At 34.7% G+C, this 17,407-nt stretch overlaps 1 protein-coding gene and 1 long non-coding RNA gene across 2 annotated transcripts; one reads left to right on the top strand and one right to left on the bottom strand.

Annotated features, from left to right (window-relative positions):
• Positions 1-606: 606 nt before the first annotated feature.
• LOC136815853 (uncharacterized) lies at positions 607-3,198 on the bottom strand. The gene is made up of 2 exons (XR_010847770.1): positions 3,063-3,198; positions 607-808 (listed from the first exon to the last, which is right to left on the bottom strand). It is a non-coding gene; the product is annotated as an uncharacterized lncRNA (long non-coding RNA).
• An 8,421-nt stretch (positions 3,199-11,619) lies between these two features.
• Positions 11,620-13,872, top strand: LOC136815852 (uncharacterized). The gene is made up of 2 exons (XM_067072303.1): positions 11,620-12,086; positions 12,827-13,872. The coding sequence occupies exons 1-2, from the start codon at positions 11,722-11,724 to the stop codon at positions 13,605-13,607; spliced, it is 1,146 nt and encodes a 381-aa protein (XP_066928404.1). The 5' UTR covers positions 11,620-11,721; the 3' UTR covers positions 13,608-13,872.
• The last annotated feature ends 3,535 nt before the right edge of the window (positions 13,873-17,407 follow it).

Below are 17,407 nucleotides of genomic sequence, written 5' to 3'. Positions count from 1 at the left end.
CGTCGAATTTTATAAAAAAGCGTCCACGATTGCTCCATCGTAGAGGCAAAAGTGGTCGAGTGGTAACAAGGGCATACTAGATACTCAGGGAAGAAGTCGCGAAATTTAGCGAATTATGGTTTTAGCTTTTAGCCGAAATTTCACAGATAGAACTTTCGCGAATTAAAATAAAATTTACCTTTTTTGGTACAGTTTGGTAACAAAAACTTAGCAAACAGTGCAACACTGAGTAGGAAAGTTTATTTTTCGCGTCTTTCAGGTTTAATTTCTTACCTGGCAGAAGCTTTCACGAAAAATGATCAAAATCGCGAAAAACGCAAAAGTTTCTGCCCTTAAGGTAAGTGGGACTTGGGACGGTGGGACGCTTAAGTGGGACGCTCAAGTGAGACGATAGTAGGACGCTATATAGGAAGTATATCTGTAGAGGTCTGCAATTTAGACTAATGGATTTCTAAAAGATTCAATAGTGAGAGTTTGCAATAGTAAGTCTCTTTTAAATCGAGCCTCTTAAAAACTCGAACAAATCTTATGGCACTTTCAGTTAACAATGCCTTATAAATTATTTAGCTCCACTTTTTTTCCAAACAGACTAAATGAAATAAAAGGTTGGCATCATCCCAATAGATGGATTTTATTTTTCAATATAATCATTACTTAATCATTAATTTATTTACAACAACAAAAGTATTAATTACAATCAAGATCTTCACATAAAAAATAAATAAAATATACAAGCCAAGGATATTTTTGTTTAGTAGACAGTATTTTTCTCATTAGTAGCAAATTGGTTTGTGAATGATTCAACGTACTGAAAAAGTGAAAAATAATTCGAATTACAGGTTTATAGAGTCTATACAAATTTCAGCCTGGTAATGGTTTTGATAGACTTGGCTCAACGTCATCAAAATCATCAAAAAGTAAAGTTTATGATACAACAAATCAAATTTACCTGGAATTTCGCACAAGGATATAAATATGAACTCTTGAGAAACCCTTAAAATTTCGAAGTGTTGAAATATTAGCATTTGAAGACATGTAAAGTTTTTTTGGGACACCCGGTAGAATTCGAACAAGATAGCGATTTTGTACGCGTTGAAAAGATATTCAGGAGTGGAATATTACTAGGTACTTTAATGGGATAGAATTTCACGGTTGGGCCTATCCGCGAAATTCAAAAATTTTGCGGGTGACACTATTGGGTGGCAATGTTTTCACAATTTTGAGACTTTTACTGTCAGACATATTTTGAGTTTTGTTTAGAAATATTTCGCGGAAGAGGCCTTTTAAATTTCCATTGGGACTTAATTTCGCGGAATTTCGCGGATGACACCCAAATCCACGAAATTCGTGAGATTTAATCCCCGCGAAAGTTTATCCCATTAAAGTAGAAGGACTTCAAAAAATCCAGAAAATGGAGATTATATCGAAACAGACTTTACAATGGAATCTCCAAAACTCGAACACGTACGGGGGTAACACAAGGTTCGAGGTACCGCATAGTGTCCTTCAGGGTCTCTTTCCCCCCATGCCTAGAATGAAAATTTTCCATTCCCCCCCCTCATTTTTCCCCACCCTGCCTCCAAAAATTTTTCTGTCCCCCCCCCTCAAGCATAAAATTAAAAAGCTGTAATTTGATGAACTTAACGCTTATTGTTTTCCCTAAGGTAGTTCTAATTCAAGAATAAATGGAAAGGATGGTTGTTTTTAAACCATAATATTAATAAAACTAAGCATTATGCTATATCATCTCATAAAACCAGATGTTTTTAAATTTTGAATTGATTTTGGTGAGTTCCCCCCACCCCATGCCTAGAATGAAAATTTTCCATTCCCCCCCCCCTCGTTTTCCCCCACCCTGGCTTCAAAAAAAATTCTTTCCCCCCTATACGTCCTTTTGACCTCAAAACCCATTCCCCCCCCTGAATCCAGGGAGGACACTATGTACCGTACTTGCCTATAACATTCCAAAATTTCTATAACAATCAAAAGCGCCGAAATCGAAAAATTTGGATAGTGCTGCGGTACAGCCATTTGAGAATAAAATAAAACCAAGCTGGCAAGTCAAACATAATGGCAGTATACATTTAGTTTAGTATACTTTTTCGCGTAAAATTCTCATTTCTTGACAGAATGTTTGATTGGTTTGATTTATATATTTAGAAAAATTCAAAAAAATAGAAAAAACCATATTATTGTCACACAAAGTTGTTTTTTTGACGTTTTTTACTACTTCATAGAGTCAACCAGCAATAACTTTTGTTTGATTTCTTTTGATTGAATGAATATTTTTGAAAAATCTTTTCACAGTGATGATGATCTAAGATTGAAGAATCACTCCTGTGAAAATGGTAATCATACCACATTTCTAGAATAAGTTAATTTTTTTTCTTCTTCATTTTTCATTTTCATTTTTCTTTTTTTTTTACTTGATAATATTCCACTCACAAATATCTTTTCAATGAGCACAAAATCGCAACTTGATTCGAATTCTAACAAAAGTTACAGCTATTTTTGTCTCAGCTGCAAATTATTTGAGACAGACTTTAGTCCCTTTTTATGTTTCATTTTTGCGGTGATTATTTTTCACATCGTTTTGTGAGTATTTTTCACACCGTTTTTCTAGGCGGCAAACTCGGTTCATTCTTCCGAGTATTCGGTAATTTGTGTTTTCCGTAAAAAAATTTTCATTTAAGGATTTTAATATAGCTTGTTCTTATTATTATTAAAAATGTGTACTCGAATGATTCAAACCATAGAATGGGCCATTTCATTTTATATCCATACAGGGGGTGGACAAACATTTCCAGAGGGTTATCCGAGAAAATTTTCCAGGGGGTCTTTTTTCATTTTTCCAAGGGGGTAAAAAGTTATTCTAAAATTTCCACGGGGTAAAAGACTGATTTTAGTTTGTCCACCTTCAATTTAAGGTATAAAAAGAATCTTTCCAAGGGTACTTTCGCAAATTTCGCAGTTTTCGACACATTTTCAATAACTTTTTTTGACTTGAAAAGGTTCGTCCACCCCCTGTATGGTTTTTTAATGGAACAGCCCAATTAGTATACCTTAGGATCGGGCAAGCAGGGGCCAAAGGCTTCCAATAATAATGGCTCTTCTGTGACAGCAGTCACAAAATCGTTGTATGATAATCGGCTGTCGTGGTCATGGTCCTACAAACAAAAAATAGAAGTGAATAGGTCATTTAACGATCGCAAAGGTCTATGGTCAAACTCCCTAAAGAGTAATTGTGTGTGTGTTCAATGACAGTTTAACAATTCAGACACCCCTGTCTCTGTGCCCAGTGAGTGTTGAGCACCCAGAGGGGGGGGGGTTGGAATTTAACAATTTGAAATTCACTGGGATGCAAAATATTCATATGATTATTAATGAGTGGGGTGGTAAAATGTCCTTAATTTACAACGGGGTAAGAAAAATTTTGACAACTTTTTGCATTGAGCTTTGAGCTAACTTTTGGTTTTGTGTTAATGAGCGTTTGATTCTAACTTGATTTTTAAGTAGTAGTATCATTTGATCAGATGAATCCATCTTATACTTTGATTGATAGAAATTTAGCCAGGTTTGGGAAAAAGGATAACGAGATCAAATTTTATCAACTCTGGAACGGTATACTGTTTAAAAGTCAACATGGTTTAGACAAAGGTCATCCATCTGCTCATGTGAGAAAGGCTGTCCAAAGTTTTGGAGTATAGAACCTAGGTTTAAAGAATGAAAGGGCTAAGAATTAGTTAATTTTAAAGAGGTACACCCGTGCTTTGCGCCGATAGAGAAAATTTTGATTTTCAACCCCTCTTGTTTGGCTAAAATCATTTTCATTGTTATCAAATCTTGACGAGGCAAATTTAATCATCAATTATTTTAAACAGGCTGGTGTCTCGGACCCGGTTGTTTCACAATCAAATTGGAAAAATCGGGTTACTACCGTGAAAAGTACATGCCGAAATCATATACCGACCTGTGCCGACCAATCGAGATTCTTTTCAGCGCGCAATCAACACAGGGGAAAGTAACCATGACGATAGACGATCCTATCGTCTACACATTATCACTGAAAAAGGGAATAATTCAGGAGGCGGGATAAGTTTGAAAGCGAGTTTAGTTCAGGGCGGAGTAGACATTGGCGGAGGTGTTTACAGTGTTTCAAAGCTCTACTGCCACTATTTTTCCCGTAAACCGCCCTGACGCCCTGACTTTGCGCATATATATTTTCCCGCGTTTAATGATCCTCTAAACGGACGATAGCATCGTCTACCATGACGACAATCCAAAATCTTGGATCAAGTTCAAAGTTGATATTTTTATTCGCGTCGTTGAAAACACAACTAAAAAATGTCATCAATGCTTTTTTAAAAGAGTCAGTGATAGAGAATCATAACATAGAGATCTGTCTATTATTTCGATTCCATTGAAGTAACATTTAACTAATACCTTAAGGGAACTTATTTTGGCGGCAACTAATTTTGGCGAGACAGCGTAAATCTGTTCTATTTTGCCTTAAAAATCAGACTTACCCACTCAAAATGTCCTACATGTTTTTTTTTTATAAGCAAGTGTATGCCCCTTGGTCAGGCTCGTGTATGCTTAAGTTCTCAAAGCATCCAGGCATAGTTTATGCTTATTATATGCTTAAGAATCATGCTTATGATTCACCCCCGAGCCAAGTTTTTAATGAAATTTCAGAAATTTTGTAAAAATTTGTTCAGATTTTGGGGGAAGTGGAATGTAGCTAGCCGTGGAATGTCTTATTTTTTACTTGACCTCTACCAAACCTTTTTTAAACAGATAAAAATGAAAATATTTTAGGCTGACATATATGCTCATGTTATGCTTAGGAATTCGGTAAATCTGAGCCTTCATATGCTTATAAGCGTTATGCTTACAAAAAAAAAACATGTATAAGACAAAATATTACCTGTAACTAACCCGACTATGGTAATTCCCACGTTTTTGGGTTTGTTGTGGTATAGCTCAGACCTTTAGACAGCTATCACTAAATATCACTTTTTATGAAAATTCTTAGGCAAACACACAATACATTAATAACGTCAGAGGGTTCACTAACGAAGGATAAATATGAACATTGAGAACGCGTACTTGCGTTGAGAAGAATCAGCTTCAAATTTCAAGTGTCTTATTTCCAATGGAAATGACAATGCCCAGAGTATCAGAGGTTGAGTTTTCAAAGAACATATCAACCCCTGACGACCAATTATATAAATTTTACCGCGTATGTGTTAATCTAATTACTTTAGAAAGAAACAAAGATGAAGAGCAAATATTACTGATGTCTAGACTTTATCAGTATGCATGTTTACTATCGATGAGCTCCCCAGAAACCTCCAGGTGTAATTGAAATGAGTTTCTTTTAAAAGAAATCTTCTAAATGATTCCCCTGGATTCCCATATTATGTACAGTGTGTTCCGCAAAAAAGTATACTCAAATAAATAAAGTCAACTTTTGAAATAAATTATGATCTGTTTTGAATGATTTTTAAAAAAACTGAAAGCACAGCTATTCAGCTTTCTACTGTAAAAATTTCATTTCGAACGATTCTTTAGTGAGATATAACGCTTTTACTATACCCTGTTGGAGTTTAAAAAAAGTCGAGATGCATCATTTTTATTACCTTAAGGGAAGAAATTTTCGCGAGAAGAAGTTTTCGCGGAATTTAATTTCGCGAATTTGTTAGTAATTACCCACTCAAAATGTCCTACATGTTTTTTTTTTAAAAAACAGAATTATTTTTATCATTTGCAATGGGGTTATTTTTTAAGTACAATTTTCCAGTGGGATTTGCCTAGTTGGGTGGAAAAATGGGCACTTTTTGGAAGAATTTTTCACTAGGGTGGCCAGTGGGGTGGATCCCACTGGCCTGGGTCACAGATGCAGGGGTGTATTTAGTGAGTTAAACCAAAATGTATGTTTTTCCATCAAAATGCGTAAATCTTATTAGTGTACTCTGTAGCATGTGCTGATAATGTCCCCACCCTCTGAAAACGGGTCTTGTCAGATTAGCGAGTTTATGTATTTGCACTTTTGAGGACGGTAAAGTGACAAAAGCGATTTGGAGTGTTGACCCGCAAAATCGAGGACAGTGAAAGTGCCGATTTACCTTCATCCTCAGTCAATCAGGATCTAGTCAAATCAGAAGCTAACCGTCTTCGTCACTGAAGAACACACATGCATAAACTCGGTATTGACAATGCTTTAACGGTAAACGGTCATGTTAAGATGAAGTTATAATTGATGTTGAAACCCTTCGAATGTTCTTAAATTACAAGAGCTTTCAAGGACTTGTAATTGAGTGTATTTAAAAATTTAAATCGTGCGACTATTGTCTGTTACATACTCTTGGGTACTTAATAGCCGGAATAACGGGGGTTTGGGTATAAGTACTAGTAATAACATGGTTTGGAGGGTTATTTGGGAATAATAACCCCGAGGTTCATCGAAAACATTTCAAAATAGCCCAAACGTAGTGAGGGCTATTTGAATTGTTTTCAATGAAACAAGCAAAATCATCCGAACGACCATGTTATTCCTCAATAATTATTATTGCTAAATCAAAGTGCAGCCACTCCTCCAATTTACTTATTTTGTTCACATATATTTTTTCAATCTTTCTTTTTATTTTTGTCACTTAATAGAAGTTCGAATGACAACCAAATCAAAATATTCAGATTGCACAACTATGAAAGTGATTAGTCTTTGAAAAAAAGTCGTGAGGCTTTTCTTCGAAGATTTTCTTAGAAGACAAATCATTATGTTACGATTCTCTATCACTGACTCTTTTTAAAAATCGTTGATGACATTTCCGAGTTGTGTTTTCAACGACGCAAAAAAAAATATATCAACTTTGAACCAAGATCTTGGATTGTTGTCATTGTTACTTTTCTCTGCGTTGATTGCACGCTGAATAGAATCTGGATTGGTCGGCACAGGTCGATATACTTTAGGTGTAGAAACTTTCGCGAGCAGAAACTTTCGCGATTTTCGCGAATTTTGGCCCTTTTCGCGAAAGTAAATGTCTTTAAAAATTCTAGGAAGGGCCATTCGCGAAAGTTTATGCTCGCGAAAAATTCTTGACAAAATAGAAAATCTGTAAAACTTCAAACTTTGAATAAAATGTAACTTTTATGGCACTTTTTAGCCTGTTAAAAGACTAACAAGTCAAAGGACAAATGTTTCAAGCCAACCCAAGAAGTATTTGTGTCTCTAAGCCATTTTTTCATGTGAAAATTCTCAATTTTACGTCTTGATTCGCGAAAGTTTATGCTCGCCAAAAATATTTTTCCGTTAAATTCGCGAAAGTAAATGTCTAGAATTTCGCGATTTTTCGTCCTCGCGAAAGTTTCTGCTCGCGAAAGTTTGTACGCCTAAAGTATTATGATTTCGGCCTGTGCTTTTCACGGTATTGATTATGATGTTTCTAACATGGGGTTCAACCTAATTGATTTTTCCTCATTTTTGCGAAAAAGCGTAAAAACCAGTAAAAACTGATTACTTATCTCTCAAAAGTATCTTTTGGAATAAAACCTTTAAATTCGAGAATTTTGATACTATATTGGAAGCAAAAAATAAAAAAATATTTTGGTCGCAAGAAATTTCGAAATTTTCTGATTTCTAAAAAAAAAAAAAATGTGAGAGGAGAGAAAACATGAATTGAATTTTAAATATCCATATATGAGAAGAAGAACTGAATCCTGAATATTATCAATAGGAAGTAGTGTGAAAGCTGAGTTTTCAATGAAAATGAAATAAAAAAAGAGCCTCTAACATTTTTTAAACTGTGATATTTGGACCTAGAGATAGGAAAAAAGGAATATTGATATGAACGGATAGTGAATGTTAAGCAAGAGAGGAGATTGTTTCTGGTGTCTGATATGATGCGAATTCGTGTTCCTATTATTACTATTGTCCCTTTAGTCTAAATTTAAGACTACTTTAAAGGGAGGAAAATTCTCGTATACCTTGTTGATATTATATTCCGCGAAATTTTTTCGAGGAAACGTTTTTCGCGTGTACTAAATTTCGCGATTGCCAGTTTCTGGAAATTTTTCGCGTGTATTAAATTTCGCGATTCACTAAATTGGGCATTTTCAAAAAGTGGGAATAAAATGACTGATTTCGCTTGAAACACAACGTAATGGGTGTAAACATACCAAAAATAGTAACAAAACTAGTGACAAAAATAGTAACTAAGTGTAACTAATAAGTATTTTCGATTTTCGACCTATTTTGAAATTTTTTCGCGTGTATTTAATTTCGCGATTTTGTATTTTTGAAAAATTTAAACGGTATTAAATTTCGCGAAATTAAGTACCTGCGAAATTTTGTAACACGCGAAATATAAAACCAATAAGATATTTGCATTTTGCAAGGATTACTTTAGGCGTACAAACTTTCGCGAGCAGAGACTTTCGCGATTTTCGCGAATTTTGGACCTTTTCGCGAAAGTAAATGTCTTAAAAAATTTTAGAAAGGGCCATTCGCGAAAGTTTATGCTCGCGAAAAATTCTTGACAAAATAAAAAATCTGTAAAACTTCAAACTAATAAGTCAAAGGACAAATGTTTCAAGCCAATCCAATAAGTATTTGTCCCTCTAAGCCAATTTTTCATGTGAAAATTCTCAATTTTACGTCTTGATTCGTGAAAGGTTATGCTCGAGAAAAAATATTTTTCTGTTAAATTCGCGAAAGTAATTGTCGTGAATTTCGCGATTTTTCGTCCTTGCGAAAGTTTGTACGCCTAAAGTAAGTTCCGAAAACGAGCTTTTCAAGAAACTTTGTGAATGAAAGTCTTAAAATAAAAATTGGGTTAAACCTGACCTTTTTTCACATCTACCAAGCTAAAAAGTTTTGAAGTTATCGTTAGAGAATTTGAACGAGACTAGATTTTCAAAAATCTTCCCTTAAAGTAGCGAAGGAGAGATCAATGGAATGGGGTTTGTTGGGGAAGTTTTGGTCATTTTCCTCTGACTGTTTTTCTCCGTTAATCATCCCTGTCTCCTTGACCAAAAAAATGAGAATCTTTTTTTTTAGCCAATGAGGATTAGAAAAATAAGCCGAAGCGCAATAGGAATGTCAGTATTGCTGCAATTATATCAAAACTTTCTGTAAATTATTTTATACAGATTATCCGTCGTCGTCGTCGTCAAGAAAAGTACACGTTTTTTTTAAGAACACAAGGTTTCGATGGCCAAAATCTTAAGAACATTTTAAGGCTTTGGGGACTCAAAAACACCCGATTTCTTAGGAAAATGGGCAAAAATACTCGAAAAATGGTGAAAATAAGAACATGTTAAGAACATTTTTAGGCTTAAAACTCAAAAAGTTAAGAACATCCGAAGGTTTCAAAATTTTTGGATGTTTTCATAAAAAAAAGGTAGTCCTCGCGAAAAATTCAAAATTTATCTTTTGGTTTAAATCTCTTAAGAAAGTGAAGGAAACAAGACCCTATTCCAAAAGTACGTATGCTCTAAGCGGGATAAGGGTTCTTTTGAAAAAGCATATGATGTGTATGTAAGCAAGTGTCATTGATGTAGGGGTCAACCAAGGAATGTGCGCACGCTTTGTAAACTGTTTTTGCCATTTCTTTCTTGAACTTTCTACTCAAAAGTTACACAAATTACACTTCTTAGACCTCATAGGTTTAACCAACTATAGAATAGAATGTAAATGACTGCTTGGTAATAAAAAGGCTTTCGAACTGTGATAACAATTGATCAAAACATATTCGTCCGCTAGGTCACATTTAGATTCTCAAAAGTCTAAGTTTCCCCGCTGGAAAACCGAAAAGAAAAAGTTTCGAAGGTCTTTGTCTTCAGTCCGTTAGCAGAAAAAGATCCGCTGCATCGTCCGTGAAAGAAAGAGAATAAGTTTTAATTTCTTGAAAAAAATTTCTTTCTTAGAAGGGGGCCTTTTTCGATAACCTCCAGGATGTTATCGAAAAAAGCGTTCACCGGGGAAGGTTACTATCAAAGGGTACAAGATCGTTGAATGGGGGATATAGGGGTCGAGTTTATCTATTTTTGAGTATACATATTTTTTTGAATGGTCCCAAAAGTGAAAAAGAACGATAAGCGAAATTTCGAAAAAATATGTGTTAAATAAAAGTTTTCAAAAACAAATCGGTTAAGGGCCATTTATTTTTCATAAATTGACATTCAAAGTTAAATAGAGTTCAAAGTGTGTATGAATGAAAGGAAAGTGGTAGAAATATCGAGGCAAAGGATTCAAAAAATTAAGTTTTCAATCGGGCGAACATAACAAAAAGAACTTGCAATCGAAATCGGTCTATTTGATGTATCTTTTACATTTTCTAAGAATAATTTAGAGGAGAGACTGTTCTTATAAATTCGAGGTTGATTGCTCTGAGGAAATTTCCTCATTGTCAAATTTTGTCAAGCTGGAAAAACGTCATATGTTCTTACAAAAAGTCTTTGTGTGGCGAGCTGCTATTTTCCATTTTCGGCTGGAAATCAGGTACTCTTGTGTGCTTAATTGTAAGGGGGTGGAATAGGCAGGGGGTAGAATAAGCAGGTACTCCAGATAAAAATCAACAAAATGGGGTTTATTATTAAGTGGTATTGACCTGATTTGCTAAAAATCCCTAGGAAAATGATTGGCCAAAATTGGCACTTTGTAGCCTAAAGGTTATAAAATGGGGAGGGGTGATTATAAAGTGATATAGGGGTGATTCTTTGAACAAAAATTGCAAAATGACCCCCCCCCTACAATTAAGCACACAAGAGTATATGTTCTGTGTTGAAAATATTTCAAGTTGACAAGACAAGATGAACAGATATTTTCTAGGATGGAAAATATTTTCAGTAAGAACAGATATGATCAGCAGAATAAACCAATTTTTTTATCTGGTCTAATTTTACCTCGTAAAATTGTTCTATAAGTTTTATCTATGCCTCGCTGGAAAAACACTATCTGTTCTAGTAATACGCCTTTTCGGGGTTCACGACGCCATTTTGTAGGCGGAGCAAATTTTGCGTGATATGTGGGGCAAAGTCCAGACGGGGATTCCTTCGATACAAAATGTCAATCAAATGTAAACAAAACAAAAACAAAATAATAAAATAATTCAACTCTGTGGTGGAATCAATATGGGGAAAAATGATCATTGTTGTGTCTCAGACTGCAAGAACGATAAAAGATATGTGAATAACACCGTTAAAAGGAGTCATGTTGTTAAATTGAAATGGCACAGGTTCACCAGCCACCAGGATATCAGAAAGGAATGGACGAGACAGGCGAGGAGAGGGAGACCAGACTTTTCACCTGGGCAATGGACTTTTGTGTGCTCGAACCACTTCCCTGATGGAGAACCAACAACACAAAATCCATTTCCGAAATTATTCATGACAACTGCATCCATTAAAAACAAAACTCCAACTAAAAGACGAAGTATTTGGGAGTGCAGGAGAAAGCTTATAATGACACCACCAAATACAGACACCAATACACCAACTATCCATTTGAGCTGTTTTTGGATAGAAATGGTGCCCTGGAAATCGGCGAATCGGAGATCTATTGTGAAAATTAAAAATCTTCCCAGCTGGCAAAAAAAAAAAAAAAAAAATTGTCGGTGGCTTCTACTGTCTTTCTGATTTGGAATAAACCTTTAAAAAATAATTTTGCACATTTTCCTTACTAGGGAACTGGAAGAAAAAAATTGATTCTCAATTCGAAACATGGTACATTCATGGCAATCAGTCTTAATATTAATGGTTTTCGTATCATTATCGATGCTACTTGTATATCCAGTAGTCAATCACCCTCGATCCATAACTATACTACCTGCACTGCGAACATTGGTTGACCAGACAAAAATTGAAATCAAAATCACGAAAGAGAATATCAAGGAAAACACCGAATTGAAAATTCATCGAAAAACGAATATAACTCAATATATGAAGAGTTGGACGGGCGATTGCCCTTTTCCAAACTATGCATCTAAATTGGTGAATGAGTCATGGTTCCCAATGTTCTTGGACACTTTACAAAAAGTGGATTTAAAGCCAACAAAAAATAAAAGAACGACTCTACACTGTACAAGGTATGTAAACTCGATAAAATTGTACGCATGTAACCCTAGCTACGTCTTTTTCCATTAGATTAATTGTATTGGAGAGGCCCCCCCCCAGCGGTAAGTCTGATCACGTTATCACGCAATTTTTGTCTTCAATCACGATCACGAAAAATTAGCAAAATTTTGAAAACCGCTTGGGAGCCTCATTGGAGAAAGGAGGTTTGAAGAGCAACGAGGTTTAAAAAGCAAGAAATAAAAATCTTAAGATCCGAATAGTAAAATTAGTGTACATGGGAAACCTAATAATCAGGTTTTTAACCTTAAAAATAGGAAGCCTTAAGAACGGTATAAGAACAAATGGGACTAGGTGTGCTAAAACAATGAAAACAGCCGAGCCTCAACAAAAATGTGCGTTTTAACCACTGACCTTTATATAACCCTGGACCAATATCTGCCATCTTTGATTGGATTGGAGTTTTTTTAGAATTGGTACCCAAGGAGAAGCCATTGCAAAAACGTCTAAACACATCATCGAAAGCACGATTAGGACCAGCCGATTTTGCTTGCTTATTTAGGTCCAAAGGTCAATTTTGGCTCTTTGGCTCTTTTGAAAAAAGCTTTGACGGAGATTTTTTTGACCCCCCCCCCTGTAAGTAATCAAGAGAGGAAATTTTCTTAAATCAACCCAAAAATAAGAAGGTAGTCTAGTCAAGGTAATACTACAAAGTACTCCCTCTATCTAAATGTTTCTTTATCTTTTTATTCAGATGGTGGCATTTGACACCTCAGGCCGATTACAAAGACATCCCACCGCGCAAGCTTAAATGGAAAGAGCCAACAAGACCAGGTAAAGGTTTTATCAGACCCAACTGTACTTTTGGACAAGACTTAATACCGTGGACAAAATGTTCAAAGGCTCATAACAAGTTATGGAGAGAGTTGGATAAGATTGGAGCCATTTATTTTCCACGGTCAGGAAGTGAGCTCGGCGTCGTAAGAGGGAGTTCTTATTTATCCAGTGATGGAGACGTTGATATTTTTGTTGATATTCCACAAGACAAACTTTATCAAATGCTACAAAAAGTATTGAAACCCTCTCCACATGTAGATGGGTCATTAAAAAGCCAGAGAGCTGAAATACACTGGCGTGTAAAAGGGTGTGCTGAAATTCATTTAGTTTTTAATGAATGGATGGTTGACGAAATGACTAAAGCTGGGCAATCAAGACCAACCCATAATTCGACATGTAATTGTTATATGGACTCAGCAAGGCTAACTTGTCATAAAGATGCTAAGAATCGCATGTATGCCCAATATGGGCCCTCATGGTTTGTGCCCCTTCACGCTAAATATTTGGATGTGCCCCATTTAGCCAGAGGCAAAAGTATACATACAAAATTGAATAAACTAGCCCCCAAAGACGGTCTAATACACGAGAAAGCTATACAGAAACTTGATCAGAAAATTGTGTATACTAAAGACCAGATGGAGATGATTTTAGCACAACTTAATGTTCTTTACCAATTAATAAAGAAAGGATATCGTTAAATTTAGGATTCAGCTGATTTAGGATTTTTTGAAAATAATTAAGTGTGCTATAGCACGGTAGTGTTGTTTGGAAGAAGCGCGTGTCCCAAAGGGGGGGGGTATTATCCTTGCCGACCAACGGGGCAAGCCACTTAGGTTAAAAAAATAAACCCTAGTTGGGACTCATTTTTTTTTGAAAATTTTGCCAAAAATTTCCTCTTTTTTTTAAACCCATTCCCCTAAAAAAAAGGTACCCTAGGAGGTACATCTTTTGAAAAACATTTTACAAAGTATGTTTTAAATATTTTATTTTTCATTTTTGAATCTATTTATTGAAAGTTTCTTTATTTAGTTGTATGATATTTTTAAAAGCGTTATTCTTCAAAAAAACAATCTTTGATATTGTACAAAAAACAAAAATTTGCCGATTTGAATGACATTGTAAACATACTTGGGAAACGTATCAAACGCTAATAGCCAACTGAGAAAAAACTTCTGATACTCTGAAACTATTTGACTTTTAATCTTATTAGTATCATGTATACCTCGAAATATAACGATCATAGACCCAGTAGATGTTTTTATAAGCATTGTACTTATGAGCATATGTAGGCTCAGATATGAGAAAACGTCTTTAAGCCAAGCAGTACTTCGAGCCAGCAAAATATTATAAAAGTTACTTTGTAGTACTGTTTGTGTGTTTTTTAATTTTTTAATTTTTTCGGTACACTTTTTTGAACGAGATTCGAATGTTTCATAGGAATTTCCCCCCTGTAACTCTTAACCAAAAATTCTAAACTAATCATATTTCGAGCCTGATTCACTTTATCTTTGTAAGTATCCTCCAAAATTTTATTTTAGGAAATAAGCATCCTAACCCCCTAAAAGCAATTTTCGCGGGAAGAAATTTTCGCGAAGCAAATTTTTTTTTAACAATTCCGCGAAACAAGAATATTCTCATGATTTAAAAAATCAGCTATAAAATTGGTGTTTTTGGGGCATAATAAGCCATATTTTAGAGAAAAATTCCTCTCAACCGCAAAATTAAATTCCGCGTAAGTTTCTTCCCATAAAGAAACCATCGACCTAGTCATCTCCGAGCCTGTTTTAGGATTTTTGTTTGCTTGTAAAAAAAACATAGTAGATCAGGTTTTATAACTTTTTTTGTGCAGGCGTGTCATAAAATCCAGCTTAAACCCTATAACATCTCAAAATCTTAAAGTTAATAGTTAACATAACTTTTGACACAGTTATCAATTTAACTTAAAATTTTAATAACTAAGATCAGGTTTTAAGCATTAATAGCATGATTCGGATAAAAAAATATTTGTGCTATTTGCACCTAGATTATAAGTTATGCAAAGGTGCTGAAAACACCTCAAAAAGCTTGAAAGCACCTAAAAAAGCTTGAAAATAAAATGGTTAATCATCTCGGGAAGTTATTAAATTTTAAAGGATTAAATACCCTTGAGGATTCATATCGTGTTACCAAATTAAAAGTGATACTTTTATGGACCTACCTGGTTATCAAAACTAATCAATTAACATTGAAACAATGAAACACATAAGACATAACTGGACAAAATAAAAAATATATAATGAAAGCATGTCTATTGGGAGAAATTATCAACCTTATTGAAAAAGCTAAAAAAAATTATTATAAACGCTTTTTTTTATAAAAACAATCCACTTTCAGAAAAATACACAGCTTAATAAATAAGGTTTCTAGAAAACTCAAACCATCGCGCTCTACCATGACATTTTCTTCTTTGAGAAAAAAAAAATCAGTTTTATTGACAATCGAATCATGATTGATGGTGGGAATTGCTATCAATGATGTTGTTTTTTTTTGAGAAAAAACAAAGAAATGTTAGGAAAAAGCCCAATGAAAATCTGCAAAAACGGCGATTTCCGGCATATTTCCGGCATTTTCGGCAGGCAAAAAAATGTTTTTCGAAAATCGGGCTCCGTCACATTTTAGGTATTGTCATTTTGCATCAGTGTGCAAAATTTCATAAAAAAATATAAAGTACAGCTCGAGAAATTCAAGAAATACTGTTTTTCCGGCGAAAATAGGTTGTTCCGGTGATTTTTTGATAGTCCTGGCTTTAAAAATCAATTTTATTGAAAATTGAAACATGCTTGATGGTGGGCATTGCTATTAATAATGTTTTTGAATGAAAAAACAACCAATTATAAGGAGAAAGTCTAATGAAAATCCAGAATAACGGTGATTTCCGGCATATTTCCGGCATTTTCGGCCGGAAAAATTTTTTCTCAAAAATCGGACTTGGCCATGTTTTGGGCATTGTTAATACGCATCTTTAAGCAAAAAATCAGAAAAAACTAATTACTCTAGGAGCTGAGTTGTGTCCCGTATGCACATTGGCGTATAGTCATTTTTTCTTTTGATCATGAAAGTATAGTCCTTGAAGAGTTAGAAAACGTGTGTGGCGTTATTTGGATCAGGCTCAAATTTCCATAATGGCGGATTTTAGATTTTCAACCCTTTTTAGCCCTCTTGCTTGCTATTATATACCAATTGCTCAGAAATTTTATGCTGGTTGAGAAAAAGGTCAAAACCATGGTCTGAAAATATCGCTATCAAGAGATACGAAGTACTTTCGTTTTTTAAGTTTGGAAAACGAAAGTACTTCATAGCTCAAGATAGAAAAATTTTCAGACCATAATATTGACCTTTTTCTTAATAAGCATAGAATTTCTGATCGATTGGTATATAATATACATGGTTTTAATATCAAAAAATATTTTTCTTAGGCTAGCAGAGCCTAGGACCCCATGTGACGAAAGAAAATTTTGAATCCGCGATTATGGATTTCTAAATTCATATAGAAAAAAAAAATTTCCTGAATTTTATTATTTGGAAGGTAGACAAGACCCTCGGAAAATTTCAAGTAAATCAAGTAAGCCAATCAAATGTTACAGCCACGCAAATTTGGAACCAAAAGTAATCATTTCAAAAAATTGAAATCGAAAGTGCTTCATATCTTTAGATAGCGAAATTTTCAGATTTTTTTTTAATCAGCATAAAATTTGTGATCGATTGGTATATAATATGTCTATGTTTGAAGTCCAAAAAAATTTTTTTTTCAAGCAAGAGGGCTAAAAAGGGTTGAAAATCTAAAATCCGCCATTATGGAAATTTGAGCCTAATCAAAATAACGCCACACACGTTTTCTGACTCTTCAAGGACTATACTTTCATGATCAAAAGAAAAAATGACTATACGCCGATGTACATTCGGCTCAGCTCCTAGAGTAAATGATGAAATCTCGAGAAAATGTCAAAAAACCGGTTTTTCTGGCATATTTCATTTTTTTTTTTTCGAAAATCGGGCTCCGTCACTTTTTTGCCACCACCTTTGTACCAAAAATCAAAAGATTCCTATGATTCAATCCTGAGAAAAGTTGGTAACAGACGAACGAACGAACGGACGAACAAACACAGGTTAATTTATAGGACCTCCACCCCACCGGGGTAGGTCCAAAAAGTGAAGTGAAGTACCTTCGACGAAGCGGCCTTGAAATTTGTTGTCACGTGATTTATCGAAAAACAATGTTCCCCTTCCGTGAGGTTCTCCTTTATCATTGACTGAACCTGAAGACAAAACAGAGCAATTTTACAATTTCTGTACAACTTCTCTGAAATATATTATATCAATCAATGAAGATAAAGATTAGGACAAGGTGATCTGTAACCTGATTAATCAGATTTAGTTGGTGGTACCCTACTTTCATGCAAAAAATGAGAAAAATTTAATGATCCACATTTTCACCAAGTCCAAAAAACCCTTTTTTAGC

The sequence above is a fragment of the Clytia hemisphaerica genome, unplaced genomic scaffold (genome assembly GCF_902728285.1).
Source record: "Clytia hemisphaerica strain Z4C2 unplaced genomic scaffold, Clytia hemisphaerica genome assembly, whole genome shotgun sequence".
Classification (NCBI taxonomy): Eukaryota; Metazoa; Cnidaria; class Hydrozoa; order Leptothecata; family Clytiidae; genus Clytia; species Clytia hemisphaerica.
Note: the sequence above shows the minus strand (reverse complement) of the source record. Positions and strands in the feature narration are given on the sequence as shown.